Raw genomic sequence first — 25,729 nt, forward strand, 5'->3', positions numbered from 1 at the left:
CCATTTAGGTAATTTCTAATATGACCAATTTTACAGAATCATCTTTTTGAAGATAGTCACAGTTATTTCAGCAAAAAAATTGAGAAAAATAGTTTCCATTTGAAATTATTCCCAGTCACAACTGTAACTCTCAAGTCACTTCCCAAGCAGAGCCACTCCTACTGTTCGACCTGTTTTGTTTTGTGACACTGGGTCTTACTCTGCAGCCCAGGCTGGTCTCAAGTCATGGATAATCTTCCTGATTTCCAAAGTGCAAAGATTACATAGTACATTACCACACGTAGCTTGAGCCAATTCTATGTGAGCTGGCCTCAGTGTTCAAGTCCTTATGTGTGTCTGGGCATAGGTTTAAGGCCATTACTGGGATTTCCCTTCCCTATCTCCTCAAACTATATAGACAAGAGTGGGTTTATACTCTGTTTTCAGCATTTGAACTTTTTTGTTTTCCAATACAAAGCTATCCTGGAACTCACTAAGTAGACTAGGCTGGCCTTGAACTCATAGAAATTCACCTGCTTCTATCTTTTTCATGATGGGATTACAGGTGTGCCAGCATACCTTACTCATCAGTATAGCAATGAGCTTTAAAATATAGAGTCTTTGAAACAATACCTACCATAAAAATAATCTACAAACATTTTTTATTCTCTCATACTAAAATACTGTCTTATATTCAACCACTAAGGAAATTAATTGGAAAGAAATACAGAGGTTCTAGAGAGATGACTCAGGATTTAAGGGCACTTGCTGCTCTTGCAGAGGACCATGATTTGGTCTGCAAAGTATATGGAAGATTATACCATCTGTAACTCCAGATCTAGGTGATATGATGTTTCTTCTGGCCTCGTAGGCACCAGGCATGCACATGTTATATACAACATACATGTAGGTTAACAATCATACCAGTAAAGTAAAAATAAAAATAAAGCTCTTTAGAACTGACTTATCTGTGTTGAACAGGGTAGGTATGTCTGTAATTGTAGCACTTTTTTTTTTTTTTTACTGGTAGCTAGGGACTAAATTTGGGTCCTCATATTAGCAGGACAAGCACTTTATGGACAGCCATTTCTCTATCCCCAACTTTTTAAAACAAATGCTTCATGTTTCAGCAGTTACTGACCAAAGCCTCTTACCCTCTTCTTCCCAGGCTCAGAAGCGCGAGTCTCGTAGTCATCAGGGAGCTGAAGGTAGTCCTCCATTCTGCTGGCAATCGCCTCCCAGTCTCGTTTCCTTTTAGTACCAGTCCTCAAGCCATCCAACTTGTCTGAGGGATAAACACAGAGCCACGGCATTAGAGGTGTGTAAATTTGCACACGACACACAAAGGAAAAGGAGGCTGGATTGTTTCCAGAGGGCATGTCCACATTTTTCAATGCAGCATCATTTTCAGATTCAAGCTATCTTCTTGGCTAAGAAAATATCAAATTTGTTGTGATTCTCACCATCTGTTTGGTGTTTGTACTGGTAGTCACATTTATACTTTGATGGTTTTAGTAATAAATATAGACAAGGCAAGAAAAGATCCTGTCTCCTAGGTTCCCACCCTCAGAAAAAAATCACACTTCAGCTATCATGCTCTGAAAGAAAGAAAAACAGGTCTCTTTAAAAACAATTATTGCCTTTTTCTTTAGCACAGCGTCAATACCACCCAGTTGTTCTACAATGATGTGTGATGTGTCATATGAAAATAAGACAACAGCAAGATAGTATCAAGATCATGTTTAAGGATGTGTTTATGATTTTCCTAAGAGCACTCATGAGTTAACATTTATGAGTAGACGACTATGACCCCATTCTTTGAGTATAATGTAAGTTCTGATGAACACTCTTTTTGTACTTTGACTATATCGTAAAGCACTGCTGACTTACCATGCTAAAAGCTGGTAAGTCAGTCCAAGTAACCAGATCTATTATTTCTTTCTGAATCATAAAAATTGAAAGGTGTTGGCCTCCTAATAGCTCATTATTATCAAATAAGCAGCACATTTAGAAATTGTGAGACATGAGATTAGGTGTCTTAAATAATACACAATGAGAATGTGTTGTCTTTTTTTATTGGTTAATATTGACTCTGAATACAGATGTGGAATATTATGAATTGTATACATTTGAGTTTCAATAAAGCGCTTGAACGCCATCAAGTTATCTGAACACACTATTGTTAAGACAGGCTAATAAAGGAAAGCGTAACTGTTTCAGACACACATAGCAAACATTCATCTCCATAAAGGATGAAGTGTGTGTGGCAGAACATTTGGCAGCGAGTTGGAGAGAACTCCACATGGAGCATGCAGTGGGAGCAGCGGCAGGACGGAGGAGTCATGCTTTCAAATACACAAACTCCACACACAACTAACTGTACACAAACCTTAAAAAGCCATAAAGATTTTCCATAATTGGCAGGTTTTAGTTCCCATACCCTTCCCTCACAAAAGCAATTATCACTGAAAAATCAGTAATGTAAATGACAACTGTTTATAAAACTCAAGAAAGTTTTATCATCTTGTTTCAACAAAATTTCCCGATAGGCTCCACAGAACCAACCTTCTACCTCTTCTGCTGATGAAATGCTGTACTCCATGGCTCTACTGACAGGCCGTACTGTACAGGATCCTTGACTACACAGGGACACAAAACACGGTCTCAGAAAACCTATGACACCCCAGAAGCAATGAAGCTGACCTTAGTTCAACAATGTACAGTTACAAGAAGAGTAAGAAGTACTCCAGTACACTCATTAAAAATATTTAAAGATTCCCAATCTTAGTACAATCAACTTTTCATGAACATACTCTGAAGGGAAGGTTTCACATTTCAACTCTAACAACAGAGCACGGCCAGGCAGAAATACAGAAAGGCAGGGTGGAACCTGCAAGAGTATTTCCTTGTACTCTAAGTAATGGTAGGAGGAACAGACCAGGTGTTGGGTATTTGCACCTTGATGCCCTAGAGCCCACATTTCTAGTCAGAGCACCCTTATTTGAGATTGTATTGTGCATTCAATGTTTCATTTGAGTGTGGAAGAAAGGCTGAACACCTTGTCCAACAAATACCAAGTCCCAGACACTCAGATGGTATAAGTAAGGGAAGAGGCATCTGGGTGTTGGTTACAGAAGAAAGACTGGTGTCCAATCCAATCACACATTAGAGGCCTGGGTCACAAAAGATAAAGTTTTAAGAGGATGAAGTTTTTGATCCAACTTGGTCAGTCACAGAATTTACCACATCTTTAAAACACTGCATATTACTATAGCACAACAGAACAATTCCATAGATACATCTATTATTTTCTAAATGTAAATGGTATTTGAAAAAATTTCTAAGTGAACATATAAGAGTTATGTGTCTACATAAATGACCATTACTTCTCAACTGTGAAAAGATGATTCCATCTGTCTGATGAGTAGCAGGCTAGAATACCACAGAAGTGATGAAAAGAGCAGAGCACTTTCTATGCCGAGACCTGTTAAGATGGTAACATTCTCGAGTGCTCTAGGTCTTACAGATGTGAAAAACTCAACTCAATCACTGGAACTGAAGGAGCTTCAGTTCTAAAGCCCAGCAGATATGTGTAAAAGCCAACTTGTGCATTACTATGTCTATTTCCCAGTTAGGAAAGAGTAGTCAGGTGTAACCAACACTGGTCAATCACACTGTAATACCATGCTAGATACAGCTCAGGCCAGTTCTGAACTGTTTGAAATTGATGCTGCTTCCTATTTAACAAACACAGGCTGACCAGTATATTAAGCACAAGTGAAGATTCTGCAAAGAATTCTGACAATCTGCTTCCAAGAGAATAGAAGTATTTTCTTACTGAAGACTTGTCTATGATCAGAACTCTTCAGCTCCAAGTTTCAGCTCTCTCAGCTCAATATGCCACACAGGGAAAGCTCAAGTGTGTCCCCACCTCAGCATAGTCACACTGCTAAGAGAAATGTAAGAACACTGGCAGAGTACTCAGGGAAGCAATCTCCACCTGGGAACCAAACATTCACTTGGGTACAAAAGGCAACACAAATAGGCTAATTCTCAGATCATCCTCGTGAATTAGAAGAGAATTTTCTTCTAATCACTGGCCTAATCTCAAAGTAAACACTTTGATAAAGTTTATAGTCAATTTTCCTTCTTCCAAGGCTGGATTAGTTCTCAAGATAATCCAGGGGTGCCAGATGCCAGGTCATTATACAAACATCATTGTTACTCTTTTTAAAACTAATTAAAAATTCCCCTTTTTAGATTTATCACCAGACCATTAGTGCCATTACTGAAAGGATTTATGACAACCCCATTTCTACAATTTACTGTGTAATATCTTCAAAACTGACAGACTATGTAAGACACATTTCTGAGAAACAAATAATAGACACATCATATTTCCCAGAAATGAATACAAATATTAATGACATTTTTCTTGAAGAGTTATCATGGCTATATTCCATTTTCTTTTCTCCTCTAAAACTAGAAAGGAAAATAGAAAATGGGATGGCATTTAAAAAAAAAAAAGCACAATCACAAATCATTTATTACACAAGGTCTGGAAGAATATTTGTTAACATATGCACCACTCTGACAATCCCCTTATTTTTATGATTGTTCTTTGCCACAAAAGCTAATCAATAAAGCAATGATAGAATCAAATCATCTTATAGTCTTACAGGTTATTTTAAAAGTACAGAACTTCAGACAGGGCTAACCTAATCCAAAACAAGGAAACCACCACCCTTTTAAAAAGTAAGCTGGAGCTACTATTTCCTTAAATATTTAACGGCATTTAAGCAAATAAGTGGCTATGGTTTGTGAAAGGAAGGAGACAGCTGATTATTATTAAGACTTCTCTCAAGAAAGATTGTACATGAATATGTCAATAAACCACAAATAATTTTCATTTGACACACACTAAAACATTTTAGACTTTATAGCAAACACCTATTCCCATAATACAATAATAGTCGAGTTTGTGAACTTATCTTTTAATATACAACCTAGTCAAAACCCAAAACTATCTCTAACACAAGTGCTTGGGTACAGTGCAGACATGACCCATGCAAGTGTGTATACAATGTTTCCCCTTTGATATGAGACATATAACCTAAGCAGCAAGACTGCTGAGTAGCCAAACTAACTCTGCAAATTTAGAATGTTTAGATGGTTGCTTGGTTTTGGATTAACAGTTCACCAGAAAGAGAAACACGAGAGCCACCTTTCCTAATCGGCCAGGCCTTCATAATCAGAAAGTCTGGCAGGGCAGCCTTCCTTAAATTTTTATTGACGCATCTTAATTGACATGTTAAATTAGTCTCTTTAAGTGAAGTAAAGAAAAAATAATAAAAAACAACAAAACCCAAAAAACACTACCTTACAATATCACACTAATACTGAAGAACTCCATTTAATACATTTTTTTTTAACCTGACTAAATCAAGCAACTCAAAGGTTTGATTTAAACAATTATTTTAAAAGGCTATCCTTGTGACACAGCACTAAAGATAACCTGAAGGAAAATTTAAATGGGAGTTTCCTTGAATATTCAAGTTATATATTTACTTTCCTTACCACAGAAACTCAAATTTATTACCCAAGGTATCTTCTTTTTAGTAACTTTTTAAAACCCGAATATTTATTAAAATTACTAAAGTACTCACAAATAAGCTCAACTGTGGTTACAGATAAATATTCTTTTAAAAAAGAAATGTTAGGGACACATTTCTGATTAATACTAAAAAAAAATGAATGTTAGAAGTGACAGTATGTTATTATGTTTATCAGACATTTCTAATTATCCTAAAACTTCCAATGATCCCAAAAGCACGTTTTGTAGAAAATGTATTTTTTAATCTGCCACAGATATAAGTAGTTAAGGCAAAAGCTGGTGAAATGACGGAAAGACGTGGGTTGGCCAAAATCTTGCTTTAAGCAGAAGTTTCCGGCCCTTTCCTCCTTGCGCAGTGAAAAGCTCTATGACCATTACCATCAGGTATCACATATAAAAACAGGAAAAAGGAAATACCCACCTAGCTTTGCCTCAGAAGTGTCCATCTCCCATTTGCTTTTCGGAATGTAACCCTAAATCGTACACAGAGAGAAGCTCGAAGGGTTAGAAAGAGACACATACATGCATAACACGTTTGAATTGGAAAAGCATTAAAACTGGGACTGGATTCAGTTTCCACTCACTAGTTACAAATATATCCTTATGGGAAACACAACTTTATTACTCTTGAAGAAAGTAAGTGACCAAATTCACCAAACTTCCCTGCAGACTTCAGATTTCAGTTGTCAGGGTAGGATCATGAAGGCGCTTTGGTTTAAGTCCAGCTGAGGACTCAGCAACTGTACCCTCAACAGCAGATGGACAACAATTATGGTAAGAATATACAGGGACTGAGCTAGGAGCCGTATCACTCTGAGAATTTATAAACTAGCTAGGTACTTTCAAAGTACAACTACTATTCTCAAATAATTGAAGCCATGATGTCCACAAGTGTTCTTCAAGACAGTCACTTGATATTTCCATGTCACTTTAAGTACTTGAAAAGAAAGACTGACCCAACTACCGCATTATGAAGCTCACACTCATTTAAAATGACTCAATTCATGTACCAGTTTGAGCATACAAAGGCTAATTTTATTGAATCAACTTCAGAGCAGTTCTGTATCACCAGATGAAAATTAAGTTATTTCTGATATCTTATAATATTATATTTTCCTATTATGTGATAAAACCAGAAATTCCCACAGAATTTACATCTTACATAAGATAACTGAGTAACTTATTTGAAACAAACTCCCCAAACAGTCTCCAGTGTCCCAGGGTGCCTCTAACTATGTGGTAATCCCTTCTGTTTACTCTCCTAGTCGGCTTCTCCCAGGACATTCATTATAACTCCCCTTGCCTTTATTTGGACTGTGTTCTCAAATAGATCCTATTATACAGAAACATTAATAGTAGCACCTAGTAAACCAGACCAATTGATTGAAGGTTTTTGGTTCTTTCTTTTTTGCCTTCTTTCTTTCTTTCTTTCTTTTTTTTTTTAATGAGTCTTCTTCTCTACTGTGGAGAATGTTCAAGGTCATAACAGACTGACACCCAGCTGAGTTGGAAAACATGCTGGAGACAGTGTAACAGTCTCTACAGGAGAGTCTTCTTGAGCACCCTTACTCCAGGAAAGCTTTAGGCTTATATACTTGCTAGTCTTTACGCCAGAACTAGGAATTAGTATTTCATTTTATAAATTACAACATATTTCCCCAAAACACCTCAGATCAAATCAAGAAAAAGCTCTGCTAAAGTGATGGTGTTTATAAATACCGAGAAAACTTGTACAAATGTGACCTAAAACCACCCGAAAACCTTAAGCATCACTGAAATATACTTATAGATTCTGAATCATATGGACTAGGTTTGCAGAAGCACTAACAGCAGGAATGTATCTCACCAATAATCCCTAAGGATTCTTTTACTAAGAAAAGCTTGAAGTTCATCCTGTACAGAATTTACTGAGATTTCTGTTAAACTGTTTTGAATGACAAGAAACCCGAAACTTGTTCACATTATTTTGGTTAATATTCTCCAGGAATCTTTTACCCTTGGGATAGGTTCCAAGAGTAAAAGAGCTGGGTTCTGCTATGTGACTGGGTTAAAGAAGCTTGAGATTAAAGTAAAATGAGTTGATTACCCCTGCTGGAACTATCTTTATTCATTCTTAAAACTATCATACTTCTGCTTGTTAAAGTAGCAGGTCACTTGGAAATAAATAGTCCAGCAGAGTAAAATTTTAAGGATTTGTTACCAGTTCTGATGTAAAACTAGAGTGTTGCAACATATTTCCCTTTAAAAAGTAATTGTACATTTAATGAAAAGCTCCAAGTTGACTACATTTAAGCAAGTGCAATAAAATAAAAATGCACAAAAGATGGAGCTGCCAAAACACTGTGGATTTCTCCTGTACAGGCTACAAGTAGCAAGTGAGGTTATTAACTGTTAAGAACAGTGTGGGCCTTTATGTAAATTTCCCCTCACATTTTGGATTATGTATGTCAACTTGATTAAGAAAAATAAGACTATTAAAAAACATACTGAGACTCAATTATCATTACCTTTAAAGCTTAGTTTTTAATCCACATTTTAAGACATCTAGGAATGTAGAGGTCGACACCAAATGCTATATAAACACAGTTTCTATCACAAATCTTCTATGTCATACATGGCTTTAAAGAGACCAGTCCTTGTAGACTATGTTTTAGGGAATAGGAATCAGGGATCTCCGTTTGTACATTTTCATTAAGAGAAGTAAGGAGAAGCAACTTTAGCAAGAGCTGAAATGTCAAATAAACCAAGTAATACTGTGGATTTTAAAGGTAATACTATCTAAAGGCATTATTAATCTATGTACCTCATTAGCCAACACTGAAACATCGGTAATTTTATAGGTTTCACTTCTTGAGTGACAGAGTAAGGGAAATATCTCCACAGAGGTGTAATCAAAGCACTTACAGGAGGTACACAGAACTTTAAATTCACATCATTAAGTATCTCATCAGCCTGGGTGAAAATCCATTGCCTACACAGTAATTTTTGCCATCATTAACAAGAGAAAACAACAAATCCAGCAGCCAGTGACAGCCCTTTGCCTCTTCATTCAGTAAGTTCTTCTGCCTCAAGGTAACAGAACTTAATTTTGAGATCTTACAGCAAAGAGACAAGAGTATGTATGCATATGTTGGGTAGGCTATACCACATACCTGCTGGAATGGAAAAAATGTCCTTTCATATGTAATTTACATTCTTGAAAAGTATACTCCCCTACAACCACCCACAGCTAGATGAGTACAAAGATGAATTTCTTAGTACTCTTAAAATTTCCCTAACAACAAAGGATTTTTCTTGGACTAGGGAAAAATAAAAAAAATATATAGTCTCCACAAGGATGATTTTGGAAACTTTTACTGTAAAGAGTGTGTATCAACACTAATAATCAAACTACAGATCTGAATATAAACACTCCTTAAGAATAACAAAGAGACACTTTGCTCAAAGTGGTTGGTCTGTCTCCTACCAGTTCGCTTTCCTCTTCTTCTGCATCTTTCTTTTCTTCCTTCTGGTCTTCAATATTTGCATCAAAATCTTCCATCTCTACCTACAATATGCCAATAATCATTTTAAAAAAAGGATTGCATTAGCATTTAAGAAAGGGTTGACTCACTAAGATCTGGAATGAGCACAAGACAGCAGGGGCTCTCCTCTGTCACATACCACATGAATTCTAACAATCTGAACTTTGAAGTGGGACTAAAAGACCACAGAACAATACTTCTGTGCTATGTTCCCTGGTTTGTCATCTTTATCCTTGTAAAGCTGGGTAAAATCTTTTACTCCAAGTAGATGGGTTTTTAATACTCAAGAGATTACAGTCTTTTAAAAACTGTTAACAAGTTATTTCTCTGATCAAATTTCAAAATATGAGAAAAAGAGGGCACATCAACAACAAATATGAGAGACGACAGCAAACAGTGGTGTGGCAGAGGCTGGCCCACAATGATTTCAATATACATGGGAGCAGACGGATGTGAGAAATATTTACAAGGTAAAAGAATATCAGAACACAGTGATGAGAGCCATCAAGAGCTGGTTTAAGAGCAGATTGATGTTTCTAACATGGTGATTCCTACTGAAAAAACAGAGAACCCGCAAGAGGATCAAGTGTGTGACGTTAACATGGTGTGTTTCAGGGAGACTTCAGAAAATAATTGTAAAAAGAATTTAAAGCACTCCACCCACTCAAAATTGTTAACTTTTTTCCCAACAGGATCTGGCTATATAGACCAGGCTATCCTCAAACTCACAGAGATCTGTTTGCCTTTCCCTCCCAAGTACTGGGATAAAAGTCGACACAATCAGGCCTCATGAAAAATGTTACTTTTAAGGTAGACAAGCCAGTCTATATAAGGTATATAAAAGGCAATCTAGGAAACTAGGATGGGTATAAAACTGGCAAATCTATGCTCCCAGAAATAAGTTCTTTTCATGTGTGAGTAAAACCTGAGCTAAGGAGAGCACCCTAAGTGACTTTTTTAAGGCCTAGAAAGCATACATCAGAAAAGGAGACTGTTTTGAGACGATCTAGTGATATATCTAGTGATATAGCAGAAGAATGTGGACTCATGAAAGCCAAGGAGAAAGATGTGTTTTAGGAAGGTGGCATGACTGACTGATCACATGGGACTATGAAGTCTGGGTGACAGGACAAGTGTCTGCTGCGGAGCCAGAGTCTCACTCAGTAAGGACAGCACCATTCAAAGAACGAGGTCAAACAGAACAGAAGCACACAAGTGACTGAAACATAAAGTCACCCTCCTCTCAGAGTATGTTCTTCCACCAAAACTAATAACTACTATGCAAGCTACCGATGATTGAAAATGTGTTGGGAACAAGAAATTAATAGACACTTATAGATCACTTATTACAAATTGAAAAAAAAGTAGAAAAACCCAACAGATCTGATTGGTGTCCCAAGGTTTAGATCAATGCCTACATCACAATGAGGTAAACTGTCATCTCAAATGATGTGACCCAAATGCAGTGAACTGAGAACACATAATTCATGTAGCATTCCTGCTAAGGTTTTGTTTGTTTTTACACATCTTTTTATTCATTCATTCATTCACTGGCTTCACTCATGTCTGTATGTTTGAATGCACACATGTGCCATTGCCCTGGTGCACAGCAGGTCAGAGAGCAATCTGTAGGAGTTACTTTCCCTCTATGATGTCATGACCCATTTAGCCATCTCCCAAGACCTTCTGCTACTTAATTTAAACCTAAACTAGTGGAATTAAAAGTGTGTGAGGCCTTATTTCCGTTGTCAAGGTTTTTCCCTGAACCTGGAACTCACCAATTTGGTTAGACCAGTTAGCCAGCGAGCCCCAGGGAGCTCTCTTATCTCCCCCTCCAAAGTGCTAGGATTATAGGCAAGGGTCAATGCATCCAGTTTTTATATGAGGTTGGAAATAAAACTCATAGCAAGCAATTTACTGAATGTGCTATTTTTCCTATCATAAAAGTGCTACAAAGGCTGGGCATGGTGGTGCATGCCTTCTCTGTGAATTCGAGGCCAGCTTGACCTACAAAGGAGTTCCAGGACAGCCAGGGTACACAATGCTTCATCCCATCACCACCAAAGAGAGGTGTTATAGAGTACAGCATCAGGGGAGGAGATGAACATAGACTATTTTAAATGTAACTCAAGTGGCGTTTCTGGCTCTGCTTCCCCACTCGTCATCAGCATGCAATTGGGCAGTCTTGAGAGAAGATCAAATCAGGAGCGGTCAGGAGGGCGTGTGTATTTAAACCTTTGTGGGGTAAGTGGGGTATATTAGACAGGGTGTACATCATTGTCACGGCCAGTGTGCTTGGGATGCATCATTTGCATTAGGAGGAATTCCAAATTCCAGGTGTTTGCTGGATATGCCCTTATAAAGAGAGAGAAAACTTAACCTGGCTACGGACTATTGTGACCTCTGGTGGGGTAAAATTAAGGACCAGGACTACATGCCTGAGACACGCAGGCCCCGGGCAGTGGGGGAGTGGTCCTACTCCTTCCGATCTCAGGACGAGATTCCCGGGGTGTGGACACACCTCGACCCCACTTTTGCTCCAGACCAGCTCCTCCTGGTGCCATGTCACCCCGGCCCCACATCTCTTTTTGTTTTATAAAGGGGCAGCATAATCATAGAATTGGTATCCACTTGTGGGAGGTTCTGGTACTGGCCCGGACTGAAACAGTCCTCGTAATGTTGCTGTAGGAATTGAATAAGGCAGGGGCCTAGGACAAGGAGGGTCCCAAATGCCAGGATGGGGTCACAGGGGGAAGGAACCAAGCAATTAAAAGCAACTTTCCTCCCCCAGTACAACAGAAGTCCCTCGTTTTCTCCCCCCGCCGCCGGGGTCGGAGCCGGGGTCGGAGCCGGGGTTGGGGATGGCGTCTCCTCCGTCTCCTCTTTCCCTGACCAGGCAGTGAGATGCAGGCCATCTTCTTGGTTGGTGGGGTGATATCAGACATTTCTGGCTGGGACCCAGATAGGCCTTCGTTGGTCCTTTTGTTCTGAAAACACACAAACTTTTAAAGGTAACATTGTGTGGACATTTTTATATTAACACACGTATGGAATGTGCAGTGTGCACAAATCAGCTAATGATGATTCTCTGCTCTATGTTTGAGGAGGTGAAAGGCAACTATCAGTCAGTTTGGACTCATAGCCAAACTGTAATATGTCTTCATCCATATGAGGTATGATGGGTCCATGCCATATGAGGATGACATGTGATCATAAGCAGCCAGGAAAGTTCATTGGTTTCTGCAGAGACACTCATGTCTCAGCTAGTCTTGGCGCCTGTGTCACCTGTCTTGTTGGGTTTTTGGATTTCTTTTTTTTTCATGTCCGAAGTCAAGATTTTTAGGAGGTCTTCCTGGTCAAATTTAATTCTAATTAACTTTGAAGGAATCCATAGCTTTTGCTTCCTGTTGAAACAAGAGCAAAACCTCTTCCCCAATGCACATACTTCCTGACTTCCATTCTGAGGTTCACATATCCTTGACATATATAGGGTGATTTAATGCAGCAGTCCTTTTTAAAATCCAGTGCTTTTTTTTTTTTTTCCAGCAGCTGTGCTATCTGATATTTTTAAAATTTAAAGTCAATAAAGCATTATTTAATCTATCTCTGGGAGACCTAATATCCCCCCTTTGTTTTATTAGCATTTCCTTTAAAGTAGGATCAGATCGTTCCACAAATTGCTTGACCTGTAGTATTATCCAAACTCTGTAAAATGAAACACATCCATTTACCAGATTTCTTTTCTTTGGGTACCTTTAGGGTTATTTTCAGTAGGTAATTAAGCTGGATTATAAAAAACAAAGTTAATTTTGAATCATCTGGAATAAGTGTAGCAGTTTATGATGCAAAACCACTCTCTCTGCATATTGAAAGTCAGTGACTACATTAAGAAATTCAGGAACAGCTGACAGAACCATGAAAATAGCATATAGCTCTGCATTTTGGACTGAAGACTATGGGTCTTAAATTATTTTACTTATATTTCCTAACTTATAATCTGCCATTCCTGATTTATTGGCATCTGTGTAAAAGGTAGGAGCTTTAGAAATTGGTGTTCCTCTCACTCAAGAAGGAAGAATCCAGTTAGTTCTTTTTATAAACTGAAGTTGCTTGCTTTTGGAGTATTTGTTGTTAATCTCTTCCAAAACTTTATTGTAAGCCCTTTGCTAGTCTTTATTGATTACCCATAATTAGGGAAATCTCAGCCAAAGTATGAGGCACTACATCTCTGCTGAGTCTATTTTTGTAAATTGACAAAGTCAAATTCTTTCTTTTTTAAAAATTTTATTAGATTCTACTAGCTACCTAATTCAGTGAATGAAAATAAATTTATCTGTAATCCAAATAAAAACATTGGTTTTCCCATTGTGTTTTTCAATAAATTTGAATATCCCCTGCCCCAAGTTTTATTTATTGTTTGAGTACTCTGCTGCATATACATCCACATGCCAGAAGAGGGCATCAGATCCCAGTACAGATGGCTGTGAGCCACCATGTGGTTGCTGGAAATTGAACTCAGAACCTCTGGAAGAGCAGTCAGTACTTTTACCATCTCACCGACCCCTCTCTTTTTCTTCTATAATTAATTAAAAAACCTTTTTATATAGGGTTTTAATTTTTTATTGTTACATGCTAAAAGTATCCATTCTAAGATATCATCTTCTCTATGTATAAGAAGCCCAGTGGGAGAATGAGTAGAAGGCAGAATAACTAAAATACCATCCAGCTTGAGATCCAAGCAACCCACATGTGCCTCCTTCCTGTAATGTCTCCACCAGAGCCAGTTCTCTTTCAGCCTCAGCCAATAATGTTCTTAGACTGTTTAGTCACCTTGTAAGGTTTGAAATAAACTACTTAACTCCTGAGTTATTAACCCAATAGTGAGCTGTAGCTAGTTAATATCTCCCAGCAATTTTTGAAAGTCACCAAGAGTTTGTAAACAATCTCTTTTGATGTGTATCTTCCGTGGTTGGATTTCTCATAGACCTATCCTATATCCTGGATAATCAACAGAACTCCTTCCCTGTATTTCTTTAGGAACAATCTACAATCACCAACAATACAATATTCCTTTTTATTTCATCAAACATTTTAAGGTATCTATATCTGAATCAGCCAGTAAGGACCATCCATACAATGAATGACTAATGCCTTTGGAAATTTAAACAGCATTGGCTTAGTACTTTATGCCTTGATTGTGTTTGGTTTTATACTAGTAAGTTTAGCTCACCCTAAATTTTTTCTCCCATGGAGGGACATTGACGCTATTAAGAAAACAAAAAAACAACAACAAAAAAACATTTCCCATAAAGGGACCTTTAATACTGAGTTACTCCCAGTATTAGGGAAAAAACAAAAAACATTTCAACAAAAATAACCAGGTGGGCTCTGTCCAATCAGCGTGGAGGATTGGTGGGCTCTGTCCAATCAGCGTGGAGGATTTATCCCAGCTTTGCCAATGGTCCTGGCAGATTTTTTTCTCTCTCCCGTTTCTCCTGAGCCTTACACCCCTGCTTCATCCTTCATCTCCTTCCCTGTACCACCGCCTTGGCCGCATCCGCCGCCCCCTCCTCTGCCCTCCAGGGGTGGCAGGAGCGGTCTGGCAGGGGTTGGCTGGCAGGGGTAGGGTCCAGCAGGGATGGGGTCTTGAGAGCCGCATTCTGTGGCAGGCTTGAAGGGCACACAGAGGTGCTCCTGATGGTTTGTCCTGCTGGCTGGGATGCCCTATTGGGTTCCCATGGAAGAAATTCCCTCTTTAAAGTGGCGATCTGACTTTGGAGGAGGAATCAAGCCCGGATGGGATAGACATTAACCAGAATTGCCTGGATCTCCAGATCCGTGGCAGGAGTCCAGAAGGTCGCAGAGCTGCTTGGGTAGTGGAGCGTGGGTGGGGGCCAAAGTGCGCTGCCAAGATTGAGGCGGGTCTTTTGTTTTGTTTTTGCTCCTCCCAACCTCCAACCCCTGAATCTCCTAGTTTCCCATGTTTTGAAACGCTGAGGTCAGAGAGAAATTTTCACAGGAGGCTTTACAGGGGATTCCCCAAAGTTCCAGCTGTGAGCCTTCCAGCAAATTTTGGAGAAAGCATTGACCGCCCTAAAGGCATTAAACTAATCAGTATGCAACAGGGTTTTTTTTTTTTTTTTTTTTTTTTCTTTTCAAGAAGAATAAAAAGATAGGAGGTTGTGGCCGACACCCAAACATGCTGTCACAGTGTTCAGATAGAGGGCTGGAGGCCTTCTACCCACACCAAGCAGTGGTCTTGGCCAGAGGGTATCAATTGCCACTTCCCAGTGTCTGAACCCTCAGGACAGGGCAAACTGAAAGTAAGAGAGTAAAAGAAGAAACAGACTGTTAGCCCTTGAAAAGGAGATGTAAGATCAGGTGGGGCAGATTGATGTCCCCACTAGGGGGAATCACTCCCACGCTCAAGGACTGAATTAAAGAGGTGGCTAGGAGATATGCCCTGGAGGAAGAGGTTAAATTAATAAAAGCACACACAAAAAATTAATTTATAGTATCATATCAATGTTAACTTTTTTTCTTTTTGGTTTTTTGAGATGGGTCTATGAGCTCTGGCTGTCCTGGAACTCATTTTGTAGACCAAAATGGCCTTGAACTCACACAGATCTGCCAGCCTCTGGGGGACTAAAGGTGTGTGCCATCAGCCCAGCTAATGCTCACTTTCTTACATTTTATAGTTAAATGGATTAATTTATTAGAGAATGTCCTTGCTCTTAGAAGATAGTCATCAACAACATATTTTGCAGTGATGGGTTATGAGGGTTTTCAACTCAGCTCTCATGATTGCACAGTAATGACATGAAATAATGTTACTAAGTATTTATAAAGTACTTATAAAGAAAAATGTGGGAAAATATTAACAACTGAATTGGTTAAGATTATTAAAAGGCATATGTGCTCATGTAACTTTTCTGGAAGTTTCAAATTTTCAAAGTAAAGCAGGCGAAGAACGCGTTGCTTATCTGCACTGCGCTGACGCAGATGCACACTTACTTCTTCAATTGCAGCATCTTGTAGCAGGGAACGGATGTCTAGACGCATCATGTGACGAGGCGCAGCTTCCCAGTGTTCAGCCATCTATTGAGATGTTCAGAACAAGTTAACTCAGACAACTACTCCAATAAAGACCAAGGAAAGCATCAGGAGAAAGAAAATTAATGCTATAACTTTAGTTTCAAGAAGAGCTAGGCATCCCTTTCCACTTATAATACAGAAAGGGCATTTACTAAAGCAGGCAGAAAGACGTCTGAGCTAATTAAGACTTAAGCCAGCACTGCTAGTGTTGAAAGACTGATGTCTGGGGTTCTCCAGCACACCACGTTCTGAAAATCACCTTATTTATTTCTTTAAGCTTTCTTCCATGAATATTTCTCTTGCCACAAGTCTGGTTATCGGCACTCATTTCAGCCAAATACACCTAAATAAAAATGTGTAACAATTAGGTCAAGAAATACAAAATTCACACTAAAAGTGCTTCAAAGTTAAGACTATACCTCAAAACCCTTGGTTTTTGCTGCACTCCAAAACTGGTCAAAATGTCTAACTCTGTCATTGATAGCATCCAGAATGATGAAAGGGAAAAAGCCGTCATCTAGAGTCTTTTTGAAAGTTTTGAACATGCTGGTGCGGTAAGTCTCCTCCATGTCAGCTTCATATTCATATTCCATTACCTAAAATCCCACAGAGAAAAGGAGTTTAGCAGGAGTAAGAAATCAGACTTAGCCTGGCTAACTAAACAAGATGACTCTGCACCCTTTTCTTTCCACCTAAGCACCAAAGTTTGTGTCCATTAAGACAAGGAAATTCTCATCTTAAAAAGAAACAAACAAAAAACCAAAAACCAAAACAAAACAGTGCAAGCTGGGCGTGGTGGTGCACACCTTGAATCTAAACAGATGAGGCAGGCAGATCATGTGAGTTCAAAGCCAACTTGATCTACCTGACAAGTTCCAGGTCAGCCAGGGCTATATAGGTAATACCCTACCTCAAAAACAAAAACAAACAAACAAACAACCCTTCCCCCCCATCTTCTTTCACATCCCACCAAAAGGTCTGGAAGGATCCACATACCTTCTTTTTTACTTTCTTTCCAGAATCTGGATCTTTTTCTTCTTTTTCTACTTCAGCGATGAAATAGTCATCTAGACTTAGAACCCTGGGTGCAGGTCCTCCAAATTCTACTTCCTTATCCTAAGAACACAACAGTCAAGCTTTAAAAAAAATTATGAACCAAACTGATGAACACTAAAGTTCCCACTAGTGGCTAAAATAAATTTCTGGTGGTTTCAAATCAATCAGAGGCAAAATTATTTGTCTAAATAGACGAAAAACTTCTAAGTCTTCATGGGCCTCAGTAAGTTATCACTGGGAGATACCTGGATGAGTACAATACCACCCACTAACAAGCAACTCATTTTTTTCTTTTTCTTATTTTACTTTCCCATACTCACCCGGATAAGTTTTGCAACATGTGTCTTTCCACTGCCAGGCAATCCTCTCATTATAACAACAATCTGAAACACAATGGAGGGGGTCAAATGTTTTGTTTTCTTAGGGGTTGGGATGTAGCTCGGTTGGCAGACTGCTTCCTATCATGAAGAAAACAAGGAACCACCCCAGCACTATGACACATGCTCTAAGATGGCAGAGGAAGGAGATCAAGAACAAAGGCATTCTTAGCTACACAGGGACTCTTGAGACTAGCCTGCTATACCTGGCACCTTGTCTCAAAACAGGCAGAGCAAAACAAAACAGAACAAAGGAAATGCACGAATATGTAGAACAAATTACTATGAAAAAAAAAAAACCCAAGGGCTCAAAGAAATCACAACAGGTATCAGAAATTACTCTGACACGAATAAAAATAAAGACACATCATACCACAGCTCACGGGATAAAACTAAACAAATTATCTGAAGCGAATTTTAGGTGTACATGTCTGGGATCAAAAACTAAAAATGATTTAGGGGCTAGAGACACAGCTTAGCTGGGATCTTAGAGGTGCTAGCAAACTCAGCCAGCACACTCCTCCCTCCTTTTAAAAAACTCTCTTTAAAACACGTTTCTATGAATGTGGGAAATTGCTCAGGAGGTAAACTGGGTTTAGTTTCCAGGACCCACAAGGTAGTTTACAACTGGCTAGCTACAACTCTAGTCCCAGGAGACCCAACATCCTCTTCTAACCTCTGTCGGCACCAGGCACACACATGGTATGCATACATACATGTAGACAAAACTCATCACACAAAATCAAATTAATCTTTTAAAAATTAAGAAAAATGATCTAAGACTGAAAACCTATTTTTCTACCCAAAACACTATGAAAGAACAAGCTAAAACTAACAAAACAAGCAAAAGATCAAGATTAGAACAAATACTAATAAAATAGAGAAAAGTCAGTAAAACTTTATAGTTTGGATATGGTTTGTATTTTCTTCAACAGAACAGAAGCTGGAAGAACATTGATAACGGAGCTTTTATCAGTTGGGGATTAGTGGGGAGTCACTTCGAGTAATTCTTTCGGGAGCCTGGATAGTAAACCTGACTCTGAGTGTCTCCAGCTTTCTGTTTCATCAGTAATTTTCCCTCTCTCACATACCTTCCCACAATGACACATCCAATACATTTTGATGCAAACAGAAGTCCCTGACCATAGCCAAGCTAATCTTGATGTTGCACTCTTGCACCTATACCATGGGCTAAATAAACATCTTTTCCTTATAAAGAACCTAGTCTCAAGTACTTCAGCTACAGATGAAAAGTAGGCAGAGAGAGGGCTGGAGAGATGACTCAGCAGTTACAGCACTTGTTCTAGCAGAGACCTGAATTTGATTCTTAGCACCCATGTGGCAACTCACAACCACCTGTAATTTCAGTCCCAGAGAATCTGACTCGCTCTTCTGACTCCTGTGGGCATGAGGCACACATGTAGTGCACACACATACAAACAGGCAAACATACTCATACATGGTAAAAAAAAAATCTAGAATACAATGACCTATATTCAACTATATATGTGGAATCCAAGTGTCTGGCTGAAATCTTTATTATAAGATTATTCAATATTACACAAATTTCAAAATAAAAGTATATATGCATATGCTTATATACACTTGTGTGTATATCTATCCATATCATGACATATCCCCCCTCTCTATATGTGTGTATATATGTAGAGTATATTAGTAGATTAAACCTAATCAAGTGTCCTAATTTTTCCTCTTTTTATTCCATATACCATTAAGTCAAATATACTTTTCCTCTTTTCAAAATGTAATTAATTACGCTCTCAAAAACTTTAAAAAAATTTCCAACATTACTGGAGAATTTCCAACATTATTGGCTCTAAACTTCTTTAAGACTTTAAAGTATAGGCAGTATCTGAGATTATTTATTGATTTTGGATGCTATGAGGCTTTGAAACCAGTATTTTTATGTTGCAGAAAACTGAAGACATCTACTAGACATTTAAAACTAAGCGGGGTTGCGGGGGGGGGGGGGGGGGAGAGTAAAATTCCCCTGTTCAGAGTAAACTAGTCAAGTTTAGAGGACTCACTCTTTCAGGCCGGCTCTCCCGGCCTGGTGGTTTCAGAATGTCATCCACATTCTTAGACTCAGGTTTCTTCTCAACTCGAGGAACTGGAGGTGGCTGGTGGCCCAGGGAAGGAGCTGGCAGGGGCATTCGCTCCTCTGGGTAAGTTCTTCGTTCTCCTAGAGTTGCAACAGTTGAATAACATTGTTTACACAGTCATCATTATGAAAGCCAATAACTTTCTGGTCTCCCCTTAATTACAATTCAGATCAGGTCTAATGAATTGAAGGTCACTTTTAAATTTAATTAATAATATAAATCTATTCTAATCAAGAAAAAGAAAAGACTGGCCCGTTTGGTGGAAACAAAAAACCAGAACAGATTGTTCTGTAAAATATTTAATTCATCTTTACTTTTATTAAATATAGGAAAACATTCAGCAACAGGACATAAAGGAAAAAATATTTTACTGGACAAACCAAAGCATACCTGATACCATATGGGTTCTAGTACTTTCACTTTTTAGTTTAAGAGAAAGACTCATCGATTAGGAAAGCTTATTCCTTTTAATAGATGAAAGTTTCTAGTTTAAGTGCAACTCATAGTAATGGAGAGATAAAAGCAATTTAATGTCTAACTGTAAGGGCCTTACACTTTATCAATCCCATGAAATGTCATGGAGCCAGCAAGAGGTCTGAATGTGGGAAAATGTCTACGATTCAGTTATTAAACAGAATACAATAAAGACAACTTTACTTTGGGTGGGAATACAATTTATCATTGTAGCACTTGCCCAGCATGCCTGAGGCTCTGCATGAGATGCCTGGTGCAGCAAAAAACAAAACAACAACAACAACAAAAGAAAACTACTAGTTTTTCTTCTGGATTATAACTTCATACATAAGTATATGAAGAGAAGATAAGAGGGCTGGAGTGAGGGTTCAGCACTTGAGAGACTGGCTGCAGGGGCCGGAGAGATGGCTTGTCAGTTAAGAGCACAGGCTGCTCTTCTCAAGGCTCCATGTTCTACTCCCAGCACTCACATGGCAGCTCACAGCTCTTTATAGCTCCAACCCCAGGGAGTCTGACGCCCTCTTTTGGCTCTGAGGACACATGGTACACACGTGCAGACCAAACACCCATATACATAGAAAAATAAATAAAAATGTTTTTTAAGAAAAAAAAAAAAAAAAAAAAGGGAGACTGGCTGCGCTTTCAGAGGACCAAGGTTCAGTTACTAGTACCCACATGGTGGATCACAACTCCACTTCAAGGGGTGCCCTGGTCACTAATACAAATAAAAATGAAATAATAATTTTTAAGAGAAAATGAGAGAAATGTATGTTTCAGCATGGTGTGTGATGTGAGATTATAAGTAACTCTGTTTCTGCTTTTCAATTTTTCTTTACTAGTTTAAGAATTAAATTTTATTTCATTAATTACATTACTATATTTAAAAATATTTTTGTATTTATTTATATGCATGTACATATGTGCATATCTGTATATGTGCGTGTGCCCAAGGTTAGGGACATCTCAGGAATGCTGGAGTTACAAGCAGTTGTAAGCTGCCTGATGTGGGTGCTGGCAGTGGAACTCGGGTCATCGGTAAGAACAGTACATGGTCTTAACCACTGAGTCCTCTCTTCAGCCATACATTACTATTTATTATAATGCTATCATCACTTAAGAAATCTTCAAGTATAGTTAAGCGTGAATATTTAAATGCATAGCTACAATGAGAAACACCTTCTATTTGTTTACATTAACAATGTAGTTACTGTCATTAAGGCATTACTCTACCTCCAAACATGGGTGGGCCTTCATAGGGTGGTCTATCAGACTTCCGGTCATAGGATGGCCTATCAAATCCTCCTCTTCTGGATGAAGAATGCTCTTTTTTGTCTCGATATGACTGGTTCCTAGAGGGTGTAGTAGAAGTTTTGGTAAATATGTATTTGGAAGGTCTCTGCTTTGTAACACATTATTATCTGCTCATTGTCTCCATGGGCAGTTAGTTACTCCATAGTCTGTATTTAAATTTTAAACTTGCTTTTTCACTTACATCTACCTAAAAATCAAGAATTGCACAAATAAATCACTTGCCTGTAAATTAATTACTGGTTGCACTCTACTTCCTTTCAGTTTTGCTGTCTGAATTTCAATTTAATTCTCTGGAATTCAAGCGAGGAGAACTCAAGCATGTACTTGCCTAGAAACTGCTTTTCCTTGTCCAAATTGTATATATAATGTGAAGAACACACTACTCTAAATCTCTTTTCAGCATACTGACTTTTGGCTGGGCACAGTGGCACATGCCTTCACTCACAGCACTCAGGAGACAGAGTCAGGCAGATCTCTGCGAGTTTAAAGCCAGCCTGGTCATCAGAACAAGTTCCAGGAAAGCCAGAGCTATATAATAGAGAGGACCTTATCTTCCCCCGCCCCGCCCCCCCCAATCCAGCAAACAAACAAATGACTTTCGCTGGATTTACACAAGATATTTTTCATGTATGGCAAAGGTATTAATCACAGCATACCTGTCATCTCGGGGTCTGCGCTCTCTGTCAAATCGATCCCGCTCATAGTCAAGAACACGATCTCTGTCTCTATGTGTCTCGCGGTCCCTTTTAAAATCTCGATGATCTGTTATATTACTTTGTCGGTCAAAATAAGGTTCACGGTCTCTATCTCTATCATAGCGGTCACGCTGCCCTGAATGATCTGTAAGAACAATACAGAGGAAGAACGAGAGCAGTTTCAGACATTAAAGCAAGAAGTGCAATTTTAATTTGAGAATATAAATTTGTCTTTAAAATTTAAGAATCTTTCAGTGATATGAAAAGGAAAGCCTAGACTAACCTTGCTAAAAGGAAAATCTTAATAATTAGGCCCTCAAGTTAAAATTAGGCTTTAAAATCATTCTCCTCTCTGGGAATCCTACCTGCATCAAAAGTTGACCTTTCAGGTAATGGATCTGGGCGCAGAGTTATTCTTTCTCCATATGGTATCTGTTCAACTTTATTAGTAGGCATATCTGGCAAAGAAAATCAGGGATGAAATGTAAGCATGAAGCTTAAGAAGACCAAATCTCAAGCAAGTGAATTCCTGCAGAAGTCTAGCCTGGTAGCAGATGCCTATGACCCCAGCCCTCAGGAAGCTCAGGCAGCAGGACCTAGAGCCCGGGGAGTATGGAGTTCCAGGGCCAGCAAGACTGGGTCTTGGAAAACTTAAAGTCTCTTCTCTGGAAAACTAATTCCTGCCAGGTGCTGTAGTATAAACCTATAATCCTGGAATGTGGGGGGTTAGGAGCAGGAGTTTAAAGTCACTGTCCTGGCTAGTTTTATGTCAGTTTGGCAGGAGCTAGAGTCATCTCAAAGGAGAAAGCCTCAGTTGAGATCCAACTGTACGGCATTTTCTTAACTAGTGATTACTGAGCAAGGAAGACCCAGCCCATTCTGCATGGCACCATGCCTGGACTGGTGGTCCTGAGTTCTATAAGAAAGCAAGCTGAGCAAGCCATGAGGAGAAAGCCTGTAAGCAGTACCCCTCCAAGACTGCAACAGCTCCTGCCTCCAGGTTCCAGCCCTGCTTGAGTTCCTGTCCTGACTTTTCAATGTTGGACTATAAAGTGGAAGATAAACCCTTTCCTCTCCACCTTGCTTTTTGGCCATGGTGTTTCATTGCAGCAATCATAACCCTACCTAGGACAGAAATCCTCTGTGACATAGTGAGTTTGAAGTCAGCCTTGCCAAAGAGATTCTGTCTCACAAAAATCAAAACCACCACCACCACCACCAAACAATTCCTGTAGAACCCCAACCATAAATTCACCATTATTACTCACCTCGGCCATGGCCATAGTCAACTGTATGCTGCACTGGTGGTGGTTTGGACATTGGTGGCATACCCATAGGCATTGGGCCAGGAGGGGGAATGGAAGAATGAACAGGCGGGGGTGGTAATACCGGAGCAGACGGAATTGTTGCAGTGTCTCGCTTAAATTCTGAATTCAGTCCTTGATCATCATTCGTATCCCAGAGCCCAAAGAAAGAATCTTCATCCCAGCGTTCCTGTTTCACAGATGAAGTTTTTGGCTTTATAACTGGAGGAGGAGGTGGTGGTGGTGGTGGTGGAGGAGGCGGTGGTGGTATTGGCACAGGAGGCCTAGTCATAGGAACAGATGATCTTGCTGGTGGAGCAGAGGGTCTTACAATTGACCCAGGTGGCTTACCCATAGGAGGGGGTGGTCTATAGGATCCTGGAGGCTAGAGAACACAGTAAATGGCTAGTAAGCTAGTTGTCACTTTGTCACAGATCAGAAAAACTAAAATATAGTTTTTAATCAATTAAAAATTAATATATAAGACATATTCAAAATGTAAAGCTTTTGTGGTTTTATTTACTTATTTAGTTTATATGCATTGGTGTTTTGCCTACATGTATGTCGGTGCGTCAGATCCTCTAGAACTGGAGTTACAGACAGTTTTGAACTGCCATTTTAGTACTGGGAACTTAACAAAGGTTGTGTGGAAGAGTAGCCAGTGTTCTTAAATTAGAGTAATTTCCCTAGCCCCAAACTTTTGTGTTTTTAAAGACAATAAATAGTAGGCACTAGGGAGATGGCTCAGTGATCACTCACTGTTTTTACAGAGGACATAAGTTCATTTCCTAGTATCCTTGCTAAGTGGATCATCTGTAACTTTAGTTCTAGGAAGACCTAAAAACTGTGGTCTCTGTGGGCACCTACAAGCATATGTCTACCTCACATATACACACAATTCAAAACAGATGCACACACAAATACACACACACACACAAATACACACACACACACACACACACACACACACACACACACACACACACACACTCTATAGTGGTATATGGCCCTAATCTCAACACTTCAAGAAGATTTCTAGGAGTTCACAGCTGGCCTAGACTACATAGTGAGTTCTAGGTCAGCCAAGACTATATGTGAGTTCTAGGTCAGCCAAGACTATATACAGAAATTCTGTCTCAAAAATAATTTTTTAAAATAAAAAATACCAGCAGAAGATAGGTAGATAACTCTGCCAGTAAAATGCCTGTTATGCAATGCAAGGACCTTAGTTAAAGTACCAGAATTCACTCTGTGTCCAGCACCCACACAGTGGCTCACAACCATTGTGATTCCAGTTCTATGGGACCTGATACCTTCTGACTTTTGAGGGGCATGCACATGTGCATATTCATACATATAAACAAAATACATACATACACAAAATAAAAATAAGTGAATTTTTTTTAAAATTGGAAATGGTTTCTGAGTTCGAGGCCAGCCTGGTCTACCAAATGAGTTCCAGGACAGCCAAGGCTATACAGAGAAACCCTGTCTCGAAAAACCAAAAAAAAAAAAAAAAAAAAAAAAATTGGAAATGGTGGGTCATGCTTATAATTCTATAGCTGGGGAAACAGAGACAGAGAAGACCCTGGCTGGGAATTCCCTGGCCAGGAAGCCTAGCCTAACTGTGAGCCTCAGGTCTGTGAGATATCAACTAGCTAAAAAACAAATGTGCAGTTGCTTGAGGAACAGTAACTGAGGCTGACCACTGGTTTCCATACATGTGTACATATGTACCCATGTGCACACACATAGACAAAGACACCAGCAGAAAAATGAAGATAGGCCATAGAAAAGGAAAAACACAGAAGTCATCCCTAATAAAATAACTATATTAATTAATATAAAAAAAACCTTTATAACTCTAGCTGGGTATGGCGGCATACCCATTCACTCTTCTACAGAGGTAGAGGTGGATCAATCAGTTCAAGGCTATTCTCATCTACATACAAGTTTGAGGGCAGTTTTGTCTCATAAAAAAAAAAAAAAAAAAAAAAAAAAAATCCAGCAAATGCTGTGCCACTGATAATCCCAGCACTCAGGAAGTAGAGGTAAGTGGATCTGTATGAGTTCAAGACCAACCTGCTCTATCTAGACTAGCACATAAATATTCACAGCAGCTTTAAGTCAGCAATGCAGATGTCTGGGAACTGGTGCATGAATAAACAATATGTGGA

The 25,729-nt window shown here is 39.0% G+C and overlaps 1 protein-coding gene across 8 annotated transcripts in view; it reads right to left on the reverse strand.

Moving 5' to 3' along the window:
* The window catches only part of Ylpm1 (YLP motif containing 1), an 86,724-nt gene that overhangs the window by 21,198 nt on the left and 39,797 nt on the right, over positions 1-25,729 (reverse strand). For 4 of the 8 annotated variants that reach the window (XR_013106696.1, XR_013106695.1, XM_076921650.1 and 1 more), the window contains 13 exons: positions 23,517-23,937; positions 22,614-22,706; positions 22,210-22,393; positions 21,473-21,591; positions 19,694-19,848; positions 17,589-17,651; positions 17,209-17,328; positions 16,632-16,808; positions 16,472-16,555; positions 16,132-16,215; positions 9,060-9,140; positions 6,015-6,066; positions 1,134-1,264 (listed from right to left, as the gene is read on the reverse strand). Coding sequence is in view for 2 of the 8 variants with exons in the window: in XM_076921650.1 (XP_076777765.1) it covers positions 1,134-1,264; positions 6,015-6,066; positions 9,060-9,140; positions 16,132-16,215; positions 16,472-16,555; positions 16,632-16,808; positions 17,209-17,328; positions 17,589-17,651; positions 19,694-19,848; positions 21,473-21,591; positions 22,210-22,393; positions 22,614-22,706; positions 23,517-23,937 (1,764 nt within the window). In the remaining 6 variants the exon portion in view is untranslated. Of the gene's footprint in view, positions 1-1,127; positions 1,265-6,014; positions 6,067-9,059; positions 9,141-11,898; positions 12,105-16,131; positions 16,216-16,471; positions 16,556-16,631; positions 16,809-17,208; positions 17,329-17,588; positions 17,652-19,693; positions 19,849-21,472; positions 21,592-22,209; positions 22,394-22,613; positions 22,707-23,516; positions 23,938-25,729 lie in introns of those variants that run through there. The other 4 variants (XR_013106697.1, XR_013106698.1, XR_013106699.1 and 1 more) reach the window with 4 other exon arrangements.

The sequence above is a fragment of the Arvicanthis niloticus genome, chromosome 23 (genome assembly GCF_011762505.2).
Source record: "Arvicanthis niloticus isolate mArvNil1 chromosome 23, mArvNil1.pat.X, whole genome shotgun sequence".
NCBI lineage: Eukaryota > Metazoa > Chordata > Mammalia > Rodentia > Muridae > Arvicanthis > Arvicanthis niloticus.